This window comes from Vicugna pacos, chromosome 1, assembly GCF_048564905.1.
Source record: "Vicugna pacos chromosome 1, VicPac4, whole genome shotgun sequence".
NCBI lineage: Eukaryota > Metazoa > Chordata > Mammalia > Artiodactyla > Camelidae > Vicugna > Vicugna pacos.
In genome coordinates, this window is record NC_132987.1 from 23,940,140 (window position 1) to 23,962,820 (window position 22,681).

At 33.3% G+C, this 22,681-nt stretch overlaps 1 protein-coding gene across 3 annotated transcripts in view; it reads right to left on the bottom strand.

Moving 5' to 3' along the window:
* Positions 1 to 674: 674 nt before the first annotated feature.
* LOC102529733 (phospholipid scramblase 1-like) overlaps positions 675 to 22,681 on the bottom strand; it is a 29,829-nt gene continuing 7,822 nt past the window's right edge. For all 3 annotated transcript variants that reach the window (XM_072958815.1, XM_072958821.1, XM_072958827.1), the window contains 6 exons: positions 20,807 to 20,965; positions 19,466 to 19,508; positions 16,586 to 16,806; positions 13,607 to 13,768; positions 10,549 to 10,710; positions 675 to 795 (listed from right to left, as the gene is read on the bottom strand). In XM_072958815.1, the coding sequence (XP_072814916.1) occupies positions 766 to 795; positions 10,549 to 10,710; positions 13,607 to 13,768; positions 16,586 to 16,806; positions 19,466 to 19,508; positions 20,807 to 20,899 (711 nt within the window). In that variant the 5' untranslated portion in view covers positions 20,900 to 20,965 and the 3' untranslated portion in view covers positions 675 to 765. The remainder of the gene's footprint in view (positions 796 to 10,548; positions 10,711 to 13,606; positions 13,769 to 16,585; positions 16,807 to 19,465; positions 19,509 to 20,806; positions 20,966 to 22,681) is intronic.

Here is a 22,681-nt window from a genome sequence, read left to right on the forward strand (position 1 = left end):
GAGCTGCATGCAGTATCTTCACTTGCATTCACAGAAGATGCAGATCACGTGATACTGGGCTTGAACCTGATGCCATAGTTGAAAGAGAGTTTTGGAAGTTCTGAGAGGGTTAAGGATACTTTGCATGTGGGGAGAATGAAATAATTGTAACCAGAGGGTCTACCATGATAGATTGCAAGGGATTAAAGAAAAACACACATACAATATTTTGCAGCAAATTCCATAAAAAAATTGAGTCTATTTTTCCAATCCTCCAATCTGGACTTGGCTATTTGACTTGCTTTGGCTAACGAATGGGACATTAGTAAATATAACAGAAACAGAGGCTTGAAGTGAGCGTGAACATTTGAGCATGCTTCCTTGCTGCCTCTGTAATATAGTCATCATGTGTAAAAGCTTTGGATAGCTCTCTAGATGATGAAAGCTGTGTGGCCTGTTGCCTCTGTAGCCTCAGACAACAGCCAGACTTATGAATGAGGCCATCTGGGATGAGACAGTCCCCAGCCAATCTGTTAATTGACTGCACGTGCATGAGTGAGCCAGGTCTTGACCAGGAGAACTGTACAGCAGAATCCTAGACTAGATACAATCATCATTTTAAGTTCCTAAATTTTGGGTTGGTTTATTATGCAGAAAAAAATCATACAAATAGTTTTAGTGAAACAAAACTTTATTTAGATACTCTAAGTGAAAGTTGTTTAATCTTGCTGAGGGGTGGTGAACTTTAATGCCAGTAATCTCTGGCATAATCTTTCAGGATGATTCTTATGACCAGAGTTCAAAATACATGTAGTCCTAGGATGAAAATGAAAAATAAATGTCATTAGGTAGGTTTAATAGTAGAAACAGGTACAGACCTTAGACATGAGAGTGCTTTTTGGGTCCTGTGTTATAATAACATGATTATAAAACATATTAAAATAGAATTCTGAGGATCAGAACTATTAGGAACCAACTTCTAAGGGCTTAACAATGATTGATTGACTACTCTTAAATACACTAAAATAATACATTTGAATATAATGGTCCTTAGAGAACAGCAACTAATTCCACCTCATTTTCTCTCTCTATTTTTTCATTCATATACATTCAAAATAGAAAAATTTATGAAGAGAGAAGGGAAAATTTACCATTTCAATTCTCCCAAGGTCTGCCATTAATATTTTGGCTCAAATTACTTCCAAATACGCAGTTGGCATTATAAGATGCTTATATACTGCTTTTTTTTATTCACTGCATAGTATGTGCTGAATATTCATGTCGTTAAAGTTCATTTATGAACATTTATTTTGAGTCTTTAGCATTCTATTTTAGAAATATCTCTTAATGTGCTTAATACATCTCATACCTCACCTAAGATGGTTTTAATTTTTTTATTTATTAGAGTGAAGTTTGCTACATAGGATATACATTTCTATTTACTAGAATACACATAATTGTTTGTATGCATCTCCTGATGTTTTTTGGAAGAAACTAATGCATATGAAAATATAAACATTAATTTTTTTGATAGAAGTTTTCCATTTGTTCCCCCAAAATTGTACCTGTAGCTCATGAGCATTTGAATCCTTAAAACTTCATCAGCATTCAGTTCATCATTAGGGGAAAAAAAAGTGAAAAGGGATATTTTATTGTTTTTTTTCTTCATGTTTTTGAAATGTTGTTAATATGGTTATTGGTTATTTGTATTCCTTCTTTAATGGTTGTATAAATTAGTTTTTCATATTCTTTGTCCATTTCCATTTGGAATTTGATATTTTTTTCTCATTTAAGTAAACATTAATATAAGGATATTAATTCTTGGTCATATTTGAAACATATTTTACTTTATTATTTGCTTTTGAATATTTAATGGTATGATTTGTTTTGAGGTATAGAAGTTTAAAATATTCTAATTTAGCAATCTGTTACTGTATGATTTACTTGCTTTGAAAGTTCTTTTTCATCCAGAGATCAGGTGTGGATCTGTTTGTTCATTTATCTTTGATCAATAATTCAGTATTTCTTTCCTTATGCTTCCTTTGGGTTTGTTCTGTTCTTTTACTAACTTTTTGGAGATAGGTACTAGGTTCATTAATTTTCACTTTTCTTCTTTTCTTCAATAAGTTTTTACAGCTATATATTTCTCTTTAACATTTTAGTTATATCCAAAAGTTTTAGCATGTCATATGCTAGTTGTTATACAATCTGATGTATTTTTAAAATTTCATTATGCATTATTTTTATCCCTGAGTTATTTACATATTTACATATATACCAAGTATTTTAAAATATGTATCTTTATCAACTTCTGATTTAGTATTACTAGCTCAGATATCATGGTCCAGATGACACCAATTCCATGACACTTGTTTCTTGGCCCAATAGGAGAAAAATTGGTGTTAAAAAAAGTTTGAGAACAATGTATACTATCTACTTGCTTGATACAAAGTTTTACATCAAGTCTGTTCATTTTGTTGTTCAAATTTAAATAACTTTACTAAGGTTCTGTCTTCTACAGCAAGTAAAAATTGAAAAGTGTGCATCCACTCTAATGATGGGTTTGTCACTAACCACATACCATTTTCTCTATATTGAGGTTTATATTAGGTGCACAGGAGCCTAGAATTATTGTATCTTCTTTTGAATAGAACTTTTATCATTATGTAGTTACCCTCTCTGCCTCTGTCCCTAACAGTGTGTTTTGTCTTAAAGTCTACTTTTTTACCTGGTAATAAGTTAGCATTATTAGCATATTTGTGGTTAGTATTTTTCTGTTAATTTTCCCCATATTTTCTTCTTTCATTTTTTTGTCATTATAGTAGATTTGTCTCCTATACAGAGCCTAAATAATTTAAAAATCAAATTGAGCAATATGTATCATTTTACTTGCAAGCTTTGACCATTTATATTTATTGTGGTAATTGTAAAATATTGTATAGAGTATATTTAATTTACATCTTAATATAACTGAATAGGTAGATTTATTTCTACCATTTTAATTCCTATTTCTGTTTGCCCCATTTTCTCTATGCTTTTTCCTCCTTCTTTTTCCCTCAAATAGATTTTTTATATGTTTGTTTGCTTGCTTGTATTTTATTCTCATTTTTCTCTCTACTAGTTTGAGGTACAGTCCATTTCATTGTTTTATTGGTTGTCCATAAAACGAACATTCATATTTAACTTAACTCACCTCCTGAACAATACAAGGACTTTACAACCTTGCAATTCTGATCATTTTCTCACAATTTATATAATTTTTCCCTATTATTTTAGTTTTGCTTCTTTTTGACCTCACAAATTAGACATTTGCTATTATTATTTTTAATTGAGGTATAATTGACATATAACATTATATTAGTTTCAGATATATAACATAATGAGTCAATATTTGTATACACTGCAAAATGACCATTGCTATAAGTCTAGTTATCATCTGTCATCATACAAAGTTACAATTTTTCCTCTTATAATGAGAACTTTTAAGATTTACTATCTTAGAACCTTTCAAATATACAATGTTATTGACTATAGTAACCATGCTGTACATTACATCCCATGACTTATTTATTTCATAACTCGAAGTTTGTAAATCTTGACCCTTAACCCATTTTGCCCATCCTCCAGTCTTTTCTCTGTGTCTATTAGTTTAATTTAGTTTTGTTTGTTTTGTCTTTTAGAGTCCACATATCAGTGAAATTATATAGTATTTGTCTTTCTCAGTCTGACAGATTTCACTAACTGTAAAACCCTTGAGGTCCATCCATGTTGTTGCATTTGGCAAGATTCACACATTGTGACAAAAGGCAAGATTTCATTCTTTTTTATGGCTGAGTAGTATTTGTGTGTGTGTGTGTGTGTGTGTGTGTGTGTACACAACACATCTTTCTTATTCACTTATCCATTGATGGACAATAGATTATTTCCATAAATTGGCTACTTTGAGGGTGCAGTCTTTTCAAGTTAAATTTTTCATTTTCTAAGGGAAATACCTGGAAGTGAGTTATTGGGTCATATGGATGTTATATTTTTAATTTTCTGAGGAAGCTCTGTACTGAATTACATGGAGGCTGCACCAGTTTACATTCTCACCAGCAGTGCACAAGGTTCACTTTTCTCCATGTCCTTGCCAACACTTCTTATTTCTTGTGTTTTTGATAATAGTCATTCTAACCAATGTGAGGTGATATCTCATCAAGGTTTTGATTTACATTCTGCTGATGATTAGTGATGTTGAGCACCTTTTCATGTGCCTGTTGGCCATCTATATGTCTTATTAGGGAAAATGTCTATTCAGATCCACTTCCCATTTTTAAATCAGATTGTTCATTTTTTAACTATTGAGTGTATGAGTTCCAGTTATATTCTGGATAATAACCCCTTACTGGATGTATAATTTATAAATATCTTCTCCCATTCAGTTGGTTGCCTTTTCATTTTGTTGATGGTAACCTAGATTTTTAGTCTGATATAGTCCCACTTGTTTGTTTTTGCTTTTTATGTCTTTTCCTTTGGTGTCTTATCCAAAAATCCTCACCATGACCAATGTCAAGGAGCTTATCACCTATGTTTTCATCCAGGACTTTTATGGTTTCAGGTCTTATATTCAAGCCTTTAAAATATTTTGAATTAATTTTTGTGCATGATATATGATAGTAGCCTAATTTTATTCTTTTGCAGGTGGCTGTCCAGTTTCCTTAACACCATTTATTGAAGAGACTGTCCTTTCCCCATTGTATATTCTTGGCTCCTTTGTCATAAATTAATTGACTATATATGCATGGGCTTATTTCTGAGGTCTCTGTCCTGTTTCATTTATTGAAGGGTCTGTTTTTTATGTCAGTATCATACATACTGTTTTGATTACTATGTCTTTTTAATATAGTTTGAAATCAAGGGGCATGATGCCTCTATCTTTGTTCTTCTTTCTCAAGATTGCTTTGGTTTTCAGGATCTGTTTTGGTTCCATAAAAATTTCAGGATTGTTTGTTTGATTTCTGTGAAAAATGTCTTGGGAATTTTGATAGGGATTGCTTTGAATGTGTAGATTTCTTCGGGAAATATGGACATTTTAACAATATTAATTCTTCCAATTTGTGAGTACATAATATCTTTCCATTTATTTGTATCTTCTTCAGTTTTGTTCATGAATATCTTATAGTTTTCAGTGTACAGGTCTTCCACTTCCTTGGTAAATTTATTCTTAGTTGTTTTATTCTTTTTAAGTCCATTTTAAATGAGATTCCTTTCTTAACTTTTGTCTCTGATAGTTCATTGTTTGTGTATAAAAACGCAACAGCTTTTTGTATATTAATTTACACCTGTAACTTTACTGAATTAGCTTATTAGTTCTAACAGTTTTTTGGTAGAGTTCTTAAAGTTTTCTATATATAAAATTGTGTTGTCTGCAAATAATGACAGTTTTATTCCTCCCTTTCTAACTTGAATACCTTTTATTTCTTTTTTATTATTTAATTGCTCTAGCAAGGTCTTCCAATACTCTGTTGAATGAAAGTCAGGAGAGTAGGCATCCTTGTCTTGTTCCTAATCTTAGAGGAAAAGCTTTCAGCTTTTCACCATTGACTATGATGTTAGCTGTGGGCTTGTCATATAGGCCTTTATTATGTTGATGTGTGTTCCCTCTATTTTGTTGAGTGTTTTTAACATAAGTGGATGTTGAATTTTGTCAAGAGCCTTTCTACCTCTATTGAGATGAATATATGTTTTTATATTTCATTTTGTTAATGTGTCTCATGTGGGTAGATTTGCAGATGTTATAATTCCTTGAATGCCTGGAATTACTTCCATTTGATCATGGTTTATTATCCTCTTAATGTATTGTTAAACTCAATGTGCTCATATTCTGTTGAGGATATTTGTACCTGTGTTCATCAGGGATGTTGGCCTGTAATTTTATTTCATTTTAGTGTTATTGTTTGGTTTTGGTATCAGGGTAATGCTGGCCTTATAAAAATGAGTTTGGAAGCATTCTCTCTCCTTCAGTTTTTTGGAAGAGTGTGAGAAGAATAGGTATTAAAGCTTCTTTAAATGTTTGGTAGAATTCACTAGTGAAGCTATCTGATCCTAGACTTTTGTTTGTTTGGAGGTTTTTCATTACTGGTTTAATATCCTTACTAGTAATTGGTCTGTTCAAATTTTGTATTTCTTCATGACTTTGTCTTGGAAGAGTGTATGTTTCTGGGAATTTGGTCATTTCTTCTAGGTTGTCCAATGTGTTGGCATATAATTGTTCATAGTAGTCTCTCATAATCCTTTGTATTTTTTGGTATCTGTTGTAGCTTCTGATTTATTTCTGACTTTATTTATTTGATCCCTCTTTTTTCTTGATAAGTCTAGGTAAAATTTGTTGATTTTATTTATCTTTTTGAAGAAACAGCTCTTAGTTTCATTGATCTTTTCCATTGTCTTATTAGTCTATATTTCATTTGTTATTGCTCTGATCTTATTAATTCTTTATTTCCCTCTACTAACCTTTGGCTTTGTTTGTTCTTTTTCTATTTCTATTAGGTATAAAGTTAGATTGTTTGAGACTTTTATTTTTTGAAGTAGGCTTGTTTTGATATGAACTTCCCTCTTAGAACCAGTTTTGCTTCATATCATAGATCTTGGCATGTTGTATTTCCATTTTGATTTGTCTCAAGGTATTTTCTGGTTTCTCTTTGATTTTATGGTTGACCCATTGGTTGTTACATAATATGTTATTTGAGCTCCACATATTTGTGATTTTTCCATTTTTCTCGTAATTGATTCCTAGTATTAAATTATTGTGGTCAGAAAGATGCTTGATACAATTTCATTCTTCTGATTTATTGAGGCTTGTATTATGGCCTAACATGTGATCTAGCCCAGAGAATGTTCCATGTGCTCTTAAGAAGAAGGGTATTCTGCTGCTTTTGGATGGAATGTTCTATGTATTAAATCCATCAAGTTTAATGTGTCATTTAAAGCTGCTCTTTCCTTATTGATTTTGTTTGGATGATCTATTCATTGATGTAAGTGAGGTATTAAGGTATTCCTATTGTACTGCTGTCAATTTCTCCCTTTTGGTCTATTAATATTAGCTTTATATATTTAGGTTCCCCTTTGTTGAGTGCATTAGTATTTACAAATGTTACATCTTCTTGTTGGATTAACTCTTTATTGTTATGTAATTCCCATCTTTGTCTCTATTACAATATTTATTTTAAAATTTATTTTGTCTGATATAGCTATCCCAGCTTTCTTTTGGTTTCCATTTATATGAAACATATTTTTCATCTCTTCACTTTCAGTTGGTGTGTCCTTACATCTATAGTGACTGTCTTGTAGGCAGCACATAGATGGTTCTTGTTTTCATTCATTCAGCCATTCTATGTCTTTTGATTGGAGACTTTAGTCCATTTGCATTTAAAATCATTTTTGATAGGCATGTATTTACTGGCATTTTTGTTCATTGTTTTCTGGCTGTTTTATAGTTCCTTTCTTTTTCTCTTGTTCCCTTACCTTGTGTTTTGATGACTTTCTTTAGTATTATCATTAAATTCCTTTTTAAATTATATTTGAGTATCTATTACAGTCTTTGCTGATCTGGAAATCTCTCTCTCTCCTTCTGTTCTTAATGATAATCTTGCCTGGTAGAGTATTCTTTTTGGAACTTTTCCTTTCAGCACTTTGAATATAACATGCCACTTTCTTCTGCCTGACAAAATTTCTATTGAAAAATTTGCTGATAGCCTCATGGGGGTTCCCTTGTACGTAACAGGTTATATTTCTCTTGCTGCTTTTGATTCTCTCTTTAACTTTTGACATCTTAATTATAATGTATCTTGGTGTGGATCTCTTTGTGTTGCTCTTATTTGAAGTGTTTTTTTTTTTTTTTGGTGTCTTCCCTTATTCTTTCATTTGTTGCATGTTTCTTCATTTTGCTTGACTCTCTGTGTTTGTTTCTGTGTTAGGCAAAGAAGCTACCTCTCCCAAACCTGAAGAAATGGCCTTGTACAGGAGATGAACCATGTCCTTTGACCTTGCCTTAGCTCTTGGTTATCTCTCAAACCTTTGTGATTGTCTAAGCACCCACATTTAGTCTTCATAGGTCCCAGCTGTTGAAGCTGTTACAAGACATGTCACTATGCAGAAGGAAGGATCTCAGTCAGTACCTAGTTTCAGGCTCACTGGAAGCCAGACTCTCAGGCAGCAGCTTCTAAGGTATGCAAATGTATATAGTCCTGTAGGATTGCTGTCATAAACCCAGTTGGACTCCAGATCAAGTAATTTGGAGGAATTCTCTTAGTGACGTTTGCAGAAATTCACAGCCTAGATGAGTGTATAAGCTCCTTCCTGGTAGATACCAGAAAGCTAAAGCCAGGCCAAGAGAGAATGCAAAAATGGCATCTCCCTATCTATATTCCCTGGGGTCACCTTTATAGCCTCTAACTGTGTGACAAACTTGAAGCCTACCCCTCAAGCTGAGGCTCTAGGACCAGTAAATAGGCCTTTTTCACAGAAAGACTGGAGCTGTGTTTCAGTCTGCTGTCTATACCATAGTCTGGAGGGTGGTAGCCTTCTAAGAACTCTCTGATTGTTTCAGTCCCATGGGGCTCAGGAACAAGCACTCTCGGCCACCAGAGCCAGGTGATGAAGAGGTATCTCCATTGTGGACTGTACACACCTGTTGGCTTTGCCAGGGCTAAAGGTGAGCTTGGGGCCAGGGCATGCCTGCTGGCTTTAGCAAGGCTGCAGGCAGTGTACAAACACAGAACTAGCAAGGTAACAAGAATGCAAAAGTGGCACCATCTGTGCTGGCTGTTACAAGATAGAATGAGAGCATAAAAATGGTGCACACCAGTGTCTTCATCCTCAGAGCCCCAACAGGCCCCTGCCCCTCTAGCAGTTGTTTTCAGATTAGCTAGTGAATCTTTACTAGCTAATATCATTTAGTTTAGATGTTTTTCAAACTGCTGTTTGCTGTCCTAGGGTGAGTCTGTCTATGAGCCCTTTAAGACTTTGTTCCCTACAGCACTTTGAGTCTCCTGGACATAAGTCCTGTTGGCTTCCAAGCCCAGATGTTTTGCAGGCTAGTCTGTCTCTCCATTGCAGGTCTCAAGGGCTGGGATGCCTGAAGGGAGGCATGAACCCCTTTCTTCTCGGGGAGAAGCTCCATATTTGTGAGATTTCTCCTGGTTGTGGGTCACTGCACCAAGTGGTTTTTGGGTGAGAATACATCTCTGCCTCTCCAACCCATCTTGACGTGATCCTTATCATATATTGTTGAAGAGCTGTTTAGCTAGTTGTTAGGTTTTTCTCAGAGGGAATTATTCCCTATGTAGCAGTAGATTTGGTGTGCCCATGGTAGGAGTTGAGTTCAGGCTGTTCTTATGCCACTATCTTGAACCACTTCTGACATTATTTTTAAAAGCATGTTTATATTCACAAGTATGGTTAGCATTTTATTTGCTCTTGAGTATTATTGAACTTCAGATGATCCTTCTCAGATTGTGTTCCTTCTTCCTGAATTATCTCCTTTAGAAATGATCTGTGTGTGTAAAACTCTGTGTTTTTAAAAAAACTAATTTATGTATTTTTGTTTTATCCTTGAGATTTGTATTTTTGTATAAAATAGAATTTGAGAGTTAAGATTCTTAATTCTTCAATACTTTGAAGATATTCTACTTTCTCTGGCTTCCACTCTGTTGAGAAGTCAGTTGTCAGTCTAATTCCTTGTGGGAGATTTATTGATTCTTTTGGGTTATTTTTCTTTGTTGTTCTGCTTTTTCACTCTGGTTTATATAGATGTTAATTTTTAATAAAATTACATAGGATTGTCCTTTATGAATTTCTGGATTCATGTTTCTTTGTTCTGGAAACTTTTTAGTGATTATTTATTCTCTATCCTATCTTAATTATTTGGAACTCCTCACTTTTGTATTTCCTTATCTCTGTAGTACATTATGAATAATTTCTTCAACTATATCTCTCAGTTCACTATTTTTTTTCTCACTTTCATTTGATCTTCTATCTACTCTGTGTATGTTTCTTTTTCTTCAAATTTTCTTAATACTATATGACTCAGCCCTGCATACCTCTCCTGCTGTTTTCTGTCATTTCATTACATTTGGAGAATGAAGGTAATTGCTTATGTTCATTTTGCCCCTAAGATCCAATTATAATCAAGTGACTTTTTAAAAATATTTCTACATATCTATGGTTTCCAAATAACAATGCATTACTTTTGAATTAAAATGCAAAATAATGGTACTTTTAAAATAAAGTTTTAAATTATTGGAAATAACAATAAATTACATTGAATGAGCCATTTTCCCCCTATTTTCAGTGACTTAGTCTTGTTTCTCATTAAGGCAAAGGATTTTAACTTTAACAATCACGTTTCCAAGACATTCTAGTTTTTATTTCCTTTGCAGTGTGAACACTAGTCCATGAAGTGATTTGGGGACTGAAGATTAGACCAAAAGCACAGATTGCAATTGATGATTTGAGGAGAAATATTGGCAAAGGTGTAGTTAAAATCTCAGAAAGTTAATGTTCAGCTAAATAGAATAAAAATAGACTCACAATGAGGAAACTTGCTCCAAGCATCAATGCTTTTATTTTAACATCAAGATCAAATGGAAACTGGATCCCAAATTTGTCAGCATTGGTGAATAGCTCCCTCATAAATCCAGCCCACTGTTTTGAAATCTTACCAATTACTATTTCTTCATCCAGGGACAATAACTAAAATAAAAAAATATATATATAGTCTTAGATAAAATCTCTGAAATAAAAAGAATAGGTATTCCTATGTCAGTTTTAGTAATTAAATATGACCTATATGAGTAATAATCAAGTGAGCTGTAATGTAACTATGGTTGTACCCTACAATAAAAAGAATAAGCAATATGGATACATAATAGCCTATAAAAACATCTACAGACAATTTCTATATAAAAAGAGATTTTCAAATTGATTATATACAACTGATTTTATGTATGTGTTTGTATACATACACGTATAATATATAATGTTTATATATAATGCACATTATATATACAATTATGTTAATACATATAATTTGGAGAATTGATTTAATTGCAAAATGAAAACCACTAGCTATTCAGCTAGTTAACTCTTTTCTAAGAGATACTAATTTTCTGAATTGCTCTCCCTTTTCCTCATCCGCTTTTCTCCTGCACTTATCTAGACTCCTCAGGGCATCACTTCTCATACAAAATATTCATTTCTCAACATTGGAGATACTCATGTTAACATAACAATAAATCTGTGATAAATCCTACTACTTGTCTGGTAGTGAATGCCAGATGAAAAGGTAGGTAGGGTGCTATGATGCAGCGTAATAGGGAGATGATAGGCAGACTGAAAGAATCCGGGGGATGGTTTTAGAGAAAGCCTCTTAGGCAAAGTACCATTTAAGCTGAGACTTGGCGGATCAATAGAAATTAGTGACAGAGAAATAGGAAAAGTGAGAGCCTCCTAGAGAAAGTCAACTACATGTGAAAATGCTCTGAATTAGGAGGTGAAATGAGTGAGGAGGGTAGTGATAGAAAATGAGTGAGAAAAGAGGTTTACAGGGCTAGGTCTTCCATAGCCTTGTAAGTAATTTTAAGGAATTTGGGGAAAGAAAACTATGGAAAAGTTTTATATAAGTTATATATGTCAAAACTTCCCCAGTTTTTTCACAACTCTGAACACATCGTTCCCCCTTATTCTTGGCAAACAGCTTATATTTTACATTGAAGAAAAAATCGAGGCAGCTGGACAGAAACTTACGAAAACCCTAGACACCAGCCTAGAAAGTTGTATCTGTACCAACACCCCCTGCTTCCTTCATGGTATGATGAATGGGACGTCTCTATGCCTGTTCAAGGCCAGTTCCGTACAGCCTTGGGTCTCATACCAAATAAGAGACAGTGTTCATCAGATTTTCAATTTCTGCTGTTTCTCCACACTTTTCCTCCAATTTGGCTTCTTTCTTTTAAAATCAAAATATGCTAAGGGCATACCTTTCATGAAGATACCTTCCTGTTCACCCTGTGCCCCCATCCAGCCAGGATCAGGATTATTGTAAGGCAGGGAGACAAGTCATACAAGTGCTTAGTGAGTTTTGGTCTTAACTAAAATTTTTGGTATTTGTTTATAACAGTTTTTTTGCATTAATTTTGATGTTTAAAATATGTCATTTATCTTAATTACTAGGTTTTTGATACCCCCTTAAATCTTGTACCTGAGATCAATGTTTTATTTGCCTCACTGTAGTCCTGTCCTGTGACTAGGAAGTCCTTGACTTCTGCCCTCTTTTTCATAGCCAAAAGTATTAAAAGGTTTGTCCACATTCATGCACATGATGACTTTCTCACAGAACCATTTGCCTCCCTTTCTTGTTCCTCACTCTTGGAGATTACCCACAACTGCCAGCTCTAATGGCTTTGCTTCGAAATTATAATAAATAGGAAGTATTTTATATACCTTAGAGAAAGTTCTCAAAATACTAGAATAAAACAGGATTTGTTGTATTACATTGTGAGATATAAACCAATGATGTTATTAAAAAATGAGCCAAGGTAGCTTTGGCTTCCAGAGTTTTATGCATAGACTACTCTGTTGCACTGGTTTCCAACTTGAAATAGAGAAGAGTCCTGTGTGTGCACTTTGTCAAATTTTTCTAAGCTAAATTTACTATTGTTATAATTAGAGTATATTTTACTTAATCAGTACGTGCAAATGCTAATCAGAATTAGTATCACTAAACTGAATTGACATACTCTAGAGGAGGAAAAAAAAGCAGGTAGTATTTTACCTAGGTTGTGTCCAAATTCCTGACTAGATATTTCAGATATTAAAACAAGCAAACATGCCTTTGATGAAATACTGAAAAGCAGTACTTTTTTTCAAATTGAATATTTTATTAAACCGAGACAGTACTCTCTGTTGTTTAGGAATCTCCAGATTTAACCAAGTATACTGGACTATCTAGCTTTAGTAACTGTACTCAGTATATTTAGTAGTTCACTTTCTAAATTATTATCTGAATTTTGGACATAATCTGAGAAATAAATCAGTAAGCATATAAAAAGTTAATAAAATTGTGTCATACCAGTTTTAGAATTTTATAAAAATTAGCATTAATGTATTATCTATAATTAATGCTGAATTGTCATTGTCCATTGCAATAATGCTCAATTTTCTGTTTCAATATTCTATGAAATATTAAATACAAAACTTGTTGTTTGATAACTATATACTTAATACTTTCTAAAAAAGTTTTCTGGAGGGAAGGGAGGTAATTAGGTTTATTGATTGATTGATTGAGGTACTGGGGATTGAACCCAGGACCTCATGCATGCTAAGCACACACTCTACCACTGAGCTATACCCTCCCCCTAATAACTGTATACTTAAAATACAGCTGATAAAGGTGCCTTATAAGCTGCACAAACTGTAGGGTTTAAGAAAAGAAACTATGAATTAGAAATTCAAATTAGGCAAATAGTTCTAGTAATAACATGATAATATTTTTGTTTTCTTTTAATCACATTTATTATTTGTACTAGAAAATTATCAAATTATTAACTAATTTGAACATGATGATCTTAAAACATAATGAATTACTCACATTAAAATTTAGTTCTTTGAGACAGCTAGAAACCACACATGGCCCTCGGATTTTCATTACATCCTCCTTTTTTTCATTTTTTATTTTAAACATTGGCAAAAATGGGTGATAGTATTGATAAACATATCCAATTATTTCTCCTGGAGGAGCCTCAACTTTCAGCTATAAAATATTGAAAAACAGAATATTGATCAAATGAGATAAGTTTGATATGTAAGCTACACTGCATTACTTACATGCTACCTTTTAACTTTTTGTATATGTGAACAGAACTTTCTGACTTTAAGGTGTGCCCTATGTTTGGGAATGGACTGGAAGTCTGAAACCCAGGATTTAGATGTTGAAACCCCTGAATTGAGATCTGTTGCCACTGCTCACCAACAACGTGAAATGTGGACAAGTCACTTACCTCTCTGAAATTAATTTTTCCATTTGCAAAAGAGGGCAAGAACACTCCCTTATACCATAACAAAAATAAACTCAAAATGGATCAAAGACTTAAACATAAGACAAGATACAATAAACCTCCTAGAGGAAAATATAGGCAAATCATTATCTGACATACATCTCAAAAATGTTCTCCTAGAACAGTCTACTCAAGCAATAGAAATAAAAGCAAGAATAAACAAATGGGACCTAATGAAACTTACAAGCTTCTGCATAGCAAAGGAAACCATAAGTAAAACAAAAAGACAACCTACGGAATGGGAGAAAATTTTTGCAAATGAAACCGACAAAGGCTTGATCTCCAGAATATATAAGCAGCTCATACGACTTAATAAGAAATAATCAAACAACCCAACCCAAAAATGGGCAAAAGACCTAAACAAGCAATTCTCCAAGGAAGACATACAAATGATTAGTAGGCACATGAAAAAATGCTCAATATCACTAATTACCAGAGAAATGCAAATCAAAACTACAATGAGGTATCACCTCACACCAGTCAGAATGGCCATCATTCAAAAGTCCACAAATGACAAATGCTGGAAAGGCTGTGAAGAAAGGGGAACCCCCTTACACTGCTAGTGGGAATGCAGTTTGGTGCAGCCACTGTGGAAAACAGTATGGAGATTCCTCAAAAGACTAGGAATAGAGTTACCATATGACCCAGGAATCCCACTCCTGGGCATATATCCAGAAGGAACCCTACTTCAGGATGACACCTGCACCTCAATGTTCATAGCAGCACTATTTACAACAGCCAAGACATGGAGACAGCCTAAATGTCCATCAATGGATAACTGGATAAAGAAGAGGTGGTATATTTATACAATGGAATACTACTCAGCCATAAAACCCGACAGCATAACGCCATTTGCAGCAACATGGATGCTCCTGGAGAATGTCATTCTAAGTGAAGTAAGCCAGAAAGAGAAAGAAAAATACCATATGAGATCACTCATATGTGAAATCTAAAACAAACAAACAAACGAACATGAACAAAGCATAAATACAAAACAAAAGTAGACTCATAGACATAGAATACAAACTTGTGGTTGCCAAGGGGGCGGAGGGTGGAAAGGGATAGACTGGGATTTCAAAATTGTAGAATAGATAAACAAGATTATACTGTATAGCACAGGGAAATATATACAAGATCTTATGGTAGCTCACGGAGAAAAAAGGGTGACAATGAATATATATATGTTCATGTATAACTGAAAAATTGTGCTCTACACTGGAATTTGATACAACACTGTAAAATGATTATAAATCAATAAAAAATGTTTAAAAAAATATAAGTATGTATGCATATATATTTGTGGGTACGTGTGCAAAGAAAGGGCCTATGCCGAATTGTTAGCAGTGGCTGTCTCCAGATGGTGGCCAGACACACAGGACTTTTTTTCCGTGTTGTTCTGTTTTCCAAGTGTCTTAACATTGAATGTGAATTTCGTAATTAGAAACAAAGTTATCAAAAGAATGTTTTAAAAAAAGAGGGCAGTTAGAATAATAATAAACTATTCTCTGGGGGGTTATGAGGATCACTTTTTAAGATTTCCATGCCCAAGAGATACGCCTTAAAAACTCCAGTTACACCAAAAACCCTGTGTTATCTAAAATGTGAATTCATTAAAATTCTTTATGTTCATTGTGATTTGAAGCCCAGTTCATCAGAACCGATAGAGACTGGTTGAATAAATTATGGTATATCATCCATACAATGGGTTATTATGCAGCCATTTATGAGAATGAGGAAGCTCTGTTCATACTTATACAATCTACAAGCCATGTTATGTGTTAAAAAATTGTAGAAGAATGTTCACCATTTGTGTTTAAAACACACCCCCACACACACATATAGCACAAAAATACATCTATTACATAAATATTCATAGATATTTCTGGAAGAATACCTAACTCATAATAGCAGTTGCCTCTGAAGAAGAATACAGCAACAGACTCAGGAGATGAGGGTTTGAGAGACATTGTTTCCCTGAATATACGTTTGTTAGCTGGCTTGCTCTTTTTCTTCCTTTCCTTCCCTTCCTCCCTTCCCCTCCTCCCTTCCCTTCCTTCCTTTCCTCCCTGCCCTTCATTTCCTTCCTTCCACTTTTATATATAAGGGCTTATATTCAGACTATCTAAAAATTCTTATAACTCAACAGGACAAATAGGTTCATTTTAAAATGGGCAACAGATTTAAACACTACATAAAAGATATTCAATATCTAACAAGCGTATGCAGGGAAATGCAAATAAAAATCACAATAATATTTTAGAGTAAAAAAGTTCTAAAACTCTCAATTTCTTGTGACTTTCATTGCCTTAAAAATATTTACAGTGTTATGCATGATTTTTATCCTGCAGGTATGAGGTATGAATATATGATTCTCTCTCTGACATATTTCATTCTGGACAATCCTTTGTAGCCAAACATAATGTTTTAATTTTAGCATACTGCCCAGGGTTGAGGCTTTTCTGAAGGAACTCAAATACATTCTAAATCACATGGTAGAAATAATATGTACTGACCTTTTGTAGGCAGCAGTTACTCCAGCAACAGCCCCATCTTAGAGCTTTATGCATAGCGATGACATCACAGCCTCTGTTATCATAAATTGTCATGGTAAAAGGCCTTGAAGGTCCACAGAAGTGTCTGAGGAAACAGTTACTTTTCTCTTCTGCAAAGTAAATTCTCTGTCCTTGATTGTCCATGACATCATATGTTTTGTTAGTTTCAAAATGGCTAAGGACTAAAGAATGAAACAATATGGTGATTTATTAATGCCAAAGGGACTTGTATAAATTGCATATCAAATTATGTTCAAATGTGAATAAGTTGACTAAGTTATGTAAGAAACCGCTTGGCTTTAAGTGGTTCTTCACTAGTATCCATATTTTCTCACACAGAAAAATAGAAGTGACGCTAGCTACTCTTTGGTTCTTTTTACTGCTAAAATTCCATGCATAGCTTTTTTGTGTCATTTTGAATTTCAGAGAAATTAACCTGTTACTATTATGTTTTGAGTTATTTTAAATTTTACTCCTCTTCATCTTTTCCGTCCTACAGGATGTGAAAATGACTTTCTTGGGTTTTCATTCTGTCTAATAGAAACCAATAAAAAATATTTTACCTATGCTAAATTAACAGAGATAGCAGTCTCAAATATTAACCACATAAGACAGATTCAAATTCACCTCTTGCAGGCAAATGGAAGTATTAACTTTTGTCCTAATAACTTTACTTCTGTGATTATGCAAATAAAACAATCCTAATTTTTTAAAAAAGTGCTTTCTGCACCAAACATTAACTACTGCACTACTTAGAGAAGAAAAAATAAAACAGAAGAAAAGTAAATATCCAGAAACAGAAGGCAATGTGTAGTATCCTTTCTTGAGGATTATTGTGTAGCTATTTAAAATGTTGGGTTTCAAGATAAAAAAAAATTAAGTGGATAAATATAAAAAATTAGATGGACAGTGATTAAACATGATTTTAAAGACCTCATCAAAGAAATATTTTTAAAAGCCTTCAGAAGAAGTTTATCATTTATATATGGATGATTTTTTCTTCCTAAGTTTTCTTAATTTCAAATGTACTTAAGTGAGTATATGTTTACTTTTGATATACATATGTTGCTCTAATATGCATATAACATTATGTTTTACTGTTAACCTTTGAAACAGAATTTAGTCACAGAATTAGTTATAGAATTTCCTCACTTTTTAATGGTTATTGGGCATATAAACATAATTATGTTTTCTTATTGTACCAGCATATTTGATAGGTATTCATTCTGATTTAACATTCAAAGGTAAATCATGATTCAAGATTTATGAAAAAAATTTGTGGCTGCCTTTTAGATTTAATTTCTTTTATGATTAGGAATTACATATATATGGCACAAATTTTAAAATGCAAAGGAGAGCATAAAATTAAAAATAATTCTTCCTCCGAGGCCTATTTTATTTCTTCTTCTTTCTCCAATTTCATATGCATCCTTCTAGAGATATCTCAAACATATGCAAAACCTAAATGTATTTTACACACACACACACACACACGCGCGCGCGCGCTTCTATATGCACTAACTTTGTAATTGCTTTTAACAGTTAGCAATATACCTTGGAGATATTCCTGACAATTCTGTAGAGCTGTCTCAGTCTTTTAAATAACTGCCCAGTGTTAAATCATGTGAAAGTGTCATTTAGAGCAGCAGTTCACAAATTTGAGCCTTCATCAGAACCATCTGGACGGCTTGAGAAAGCACAGACTGCTGAGCCCCGCCTCTGGATTCTGTGATTCAGGGGGTCTGTGATGAAGCCTGGGAATTTGATAGCTTTAACACGTTCCATATGATGGTGGTGGTGCTGGCCCAGTGGCCGTGCTCTGAGCATCACTAGTTTGCAGAACTAGTTTCCTGTGATATAGATGGTTAGATTTTTCTAAATGTTTTTGCTATTTTTATCATAATTGAAATTGCAAGTTACTGTGACTGTTCATGTCCTGTGAGTCCCCACAGTTGGTTCCTACCTCTCTCGTGACTTTTATTACTTCATACCGTGTATTTTATTTAAGTACAGCCACTCTCACATTAGGGCAAGCCCTTCAGGGCAAGGCCAGGTCAGACTCTTCTTTGATACTTTGAAAATGGCTTGTTCATTATAGGTACTCAATGGGAATTCTGGAATAAATGGTCTTTCATAAAATAAAGCATTTAGTGTAAGTTAGCAAGAAAAATTCTCCCAAAGCACTCATTTATAATATGTCTAAATTGGAATGCTTTTATGAATTAAACAAAACCATGAATGCCTATTTTAGTCTTAGATTCTCTAATGTCAGTAAGAAAGGTTGTCGATGGTGATACTATTTTTTTAATGACAGTCAATTTCATTTTATTTACATGTACTACAGCTTCATCTAAATGAAATAAATATTTGTACTAAGTGGAGGAAATAAAGGAAAATAGTTGAATTCTAAAGGGCAGTTTAATTTCTCAGACTAGGGAGTGGAATTAGGAATTGGGCTGCCCAGAAATTTACCTGCATTCTGCTTCTAGTAGCAGAATTCCAGAGAAATCTGGAATCATTGCTTCTCTGAAATACCAGTATTTGAGGAATTCAGGATAGGCAGACTCTTTCAGGAAACAGACCTACTGCTTAGCAAGACTTAAAACACAGACCAGAATTTTCAGGTGTAATCTGGAGCCAGTATCTTTCTCTTGTCTCATGAGAAGACTACTATCACATTCGCCTTTTCATCATCTAAAGACCTTCTATTTATTCTCTTCATATTTCAAAGTTTAGTTTTCCTTAGACATAAGAAGTGCTTTAATTAATAGGGGTTGGCTGAACTACAGCAAAACAAGTTACATATTCGAGAATTAACATATCAGTGCATTTGGTACATACCTTCCAGCAGATCAAAACGCTGACACACTAGTAACTGATTAACCTATTACAGCAGAAAATAAACATAGGTGGTATGAAGTAATCAAACTAAATTTAAAGCACATAATAATACACATATACATTAATACTTACAATTAGGTTATTTACAGTAATTGATTCATTATCAACATCTCTTTTTTTTCTGTCAAATATCATACATTATACTAGTCTAAGTGTGACGTTTTAACATTTGTACTATAGAAAAAGGAAATGAAAAAATCTTAGATAGTCTATAATGTGTATTCTCTTTGCCCTGTTGTTTATGTATTCAGTATTTTGGTTCAGAAAAAATTTTAAAGACTTTTATTAAAGATATCTTTGAAATTGAGAGAGAAATATCTGTACTGTAATTTGAAGTAAATATTTTAATGTAGTTTTTACCCACATTCAAAAATGTGTTGTTAGATTTATATTAATATTAGTTTATAGTTTACAATTAAGCATTGAAAATGTAAAAAATCTTTTTAAGAAGGAACATGCATACCTATTCATTTTTAAAGAATTAAAAAATAAGATGTGGCCAACGAATTGTAATGTGAAATATCAAAGTTAATTAGTTATTCAGAGATAGCACTACAGGAAATTAAATCAGAATTGATAGCATAAACAAAAAAGCAATTCAGTGTCATTAAATTTGCTAGAGAATGGAGATGTTTTCCTAATATTAGTGTTCATATTTGCGTACCAGGCTTCTAATACCTGATCAGTTAGATAAACTGAAGAGTGTTGAAGTCATTTTTACTTACATTCTCAGAATCCAATTTCCTATTTTAAAAAGTAGGTATTTATTTTTAAATGGGTTTCCCATAAAACCCATTTGTAAATAACAATGTTACATTGTAGTTGGCCCTTGAACAACATGGGTTTGAACTACTCAGGTCTACTTATAAATGCATTTTTTTGAGTAAATTTACAGTCAGCACTCCATATCCCTGCTTCTGCATCCGCACACTCAGCCAACCTCTGAAGATGTGCCGTGTTCATGATCTGCAGTCGGTTGAGCCTGCGGTTCACAACTGCAGATCTGAAGGGCCGACTCCGGGACTTGGGCACCTCCAGTTTTGGTATCTTCTAGGCTAGTCCTGAAACCAGTCCTCCAGTGGATACTGAGCGGTTACTGTATTTAACTTGTGAATTTACTATCTCAATCAAAAATTAAATAAAATGTAGAATTCTTAATGTTAACAGGTATAGTATTTTAGTCTATAGTGAAAATATTTTCTAATAACACAAATTATATTTTTAATCCATCTAAATTCATATTATTATCCATCAGCTAAATTAAGAAACACATTATCACACCTGAGTTAAATATTCCAGTCCAGGTGGACAGTTGAGTATTGACCCTGGTGTTTGCATCCATTGTATCGTAGGTTGTAAATCACAAAAAGCCATAATATAGATTACCGAATGCTTGAGACTATGACAGATTGAAGAGATTTCCCCTTTTATCTTCAAAATCTAACAATACAGAAACATTAATCTAGTTAGAGACAGGAGTCAACTTCCAAGTTTACTTTTTCTTCATTTAATGATAAACATTAAATTAAATGGTAAACATCATCCATACTTAATTTTTTAAATTGTTTTCAACTGAAATATTTATGGTTTTATTTATAGAGTCTCTCAACAATAGCCAAAAAAAAAACCTCAGGAATACAAGAAATCCCAGTTAATACCAGTGTAATAAATTTAGTGTAAATTATTACGCACATTCCTGTGTGATCTTGGTCTATTTAAATACATTTAAACCTTTAGGTTCAGAATCATTTGACAGTGACTGGATGAACATTTCTTCGCCAATGTTGAAGGACACGTTATGGTGGACATGAATTTTAAAATGAGGTTTGGGGAGCTATTTCTCTCTAGTGCCATGATTCTAGCAAACTTATAACAAATATATATGGAGTCAAAACTTTCTTATTGGCCCTGATTAGAGTCTCATTACTCTCTGTATTTTCCTCAGCTTGCATCAGGATTACATTTATGGAATAAATTTACAAACCCATGGTTCCAGCTCAGAGTTTAAGAAGATGATTCTAACAGTGACTATAAACACATTGAAAGTATTACAGAATTTATTTATATTGTTTTGGGGCCAATATTCTAAGTTTTACTCTCATTCAGGTACATTAAAAGAAGCAAGCAAGTAAGACATCACAACATTAGCATAAGAGATGAATATCCATCTTGAAAAGAGAAAGGTGTATTTTGGAAAAATATTTACCACTTAAAACAAGAGTGAGTTTTAAATAATAGATTATATTCCAAAGAATTAAGAATTAAGCTATGAATTGAGAGTTGAGGTAAAGAGAAGAACAGATCCTACAAAGGAAAGGAAAATGCAAACTTAAGAGGTATTTTCCTTCCTTCCTTCCTTTCTTTTTTATTCTTTTTCTTTTTCTTTTTTCTTTTTCTCTTTTCTCTTTTCCCTTTCTCTCTCTCTCTCTCCCCCAACCCCCTCTCTCTGCTTAATTGGGTCATATGGTAACTATATGTTTAAATTTGGAGGAAACTACAACATATTTTCCAGAGTGGCTAGTCCATTTTACATTCCCACTAGCAAAGTAAGGGAGTTCTAATTTCTCTGCATCCTTTCCAACACTTGTTATATTGTCTGTCTTTTTAATTACAGCCATTCTAGTGGGTGTGAAGTTGTATCTCCTTGTGACTTTCATTTACATTATCCTAATGATTAATGTTCATGAGCAACCTTTCATGTGTTATTGCCACTCGTGTATCTTCTTTGGAGAACTCTTCAAATTCTTGTGCATTTTTTGCTTATGTAATTGGCATTTTTATTGTCGAATTGTGAGAGTTTTATACACTTTGGATTAAATCTCATTATGAGATACAAGACTTGCAGGTATTTTTTTCCATTCTGTGAGTTGTCTTTTCACTTTCTTGATGGTGTCCTCTAAAGCACAGAAGTTTAAAATTTTGATGTAGTCCAACTTATCAACTTATCTATTTTCTAATAGTGCTAATGTTTTAGCTCTTACATTTGGGTCTTTCATCCCTTTAGAGTTAAATTTTGTGTCTACTGTGAGGTAGGAGTCCAGCTTTATTCTTGTACATATGAATATCTAGTGGTTCCAGTACTATTTGCTGAACAGACTATCTTTCTCCATTGAATTATTTTGCCATCCTTGTTGAAAGTCAGTTGGCTGTAAACAT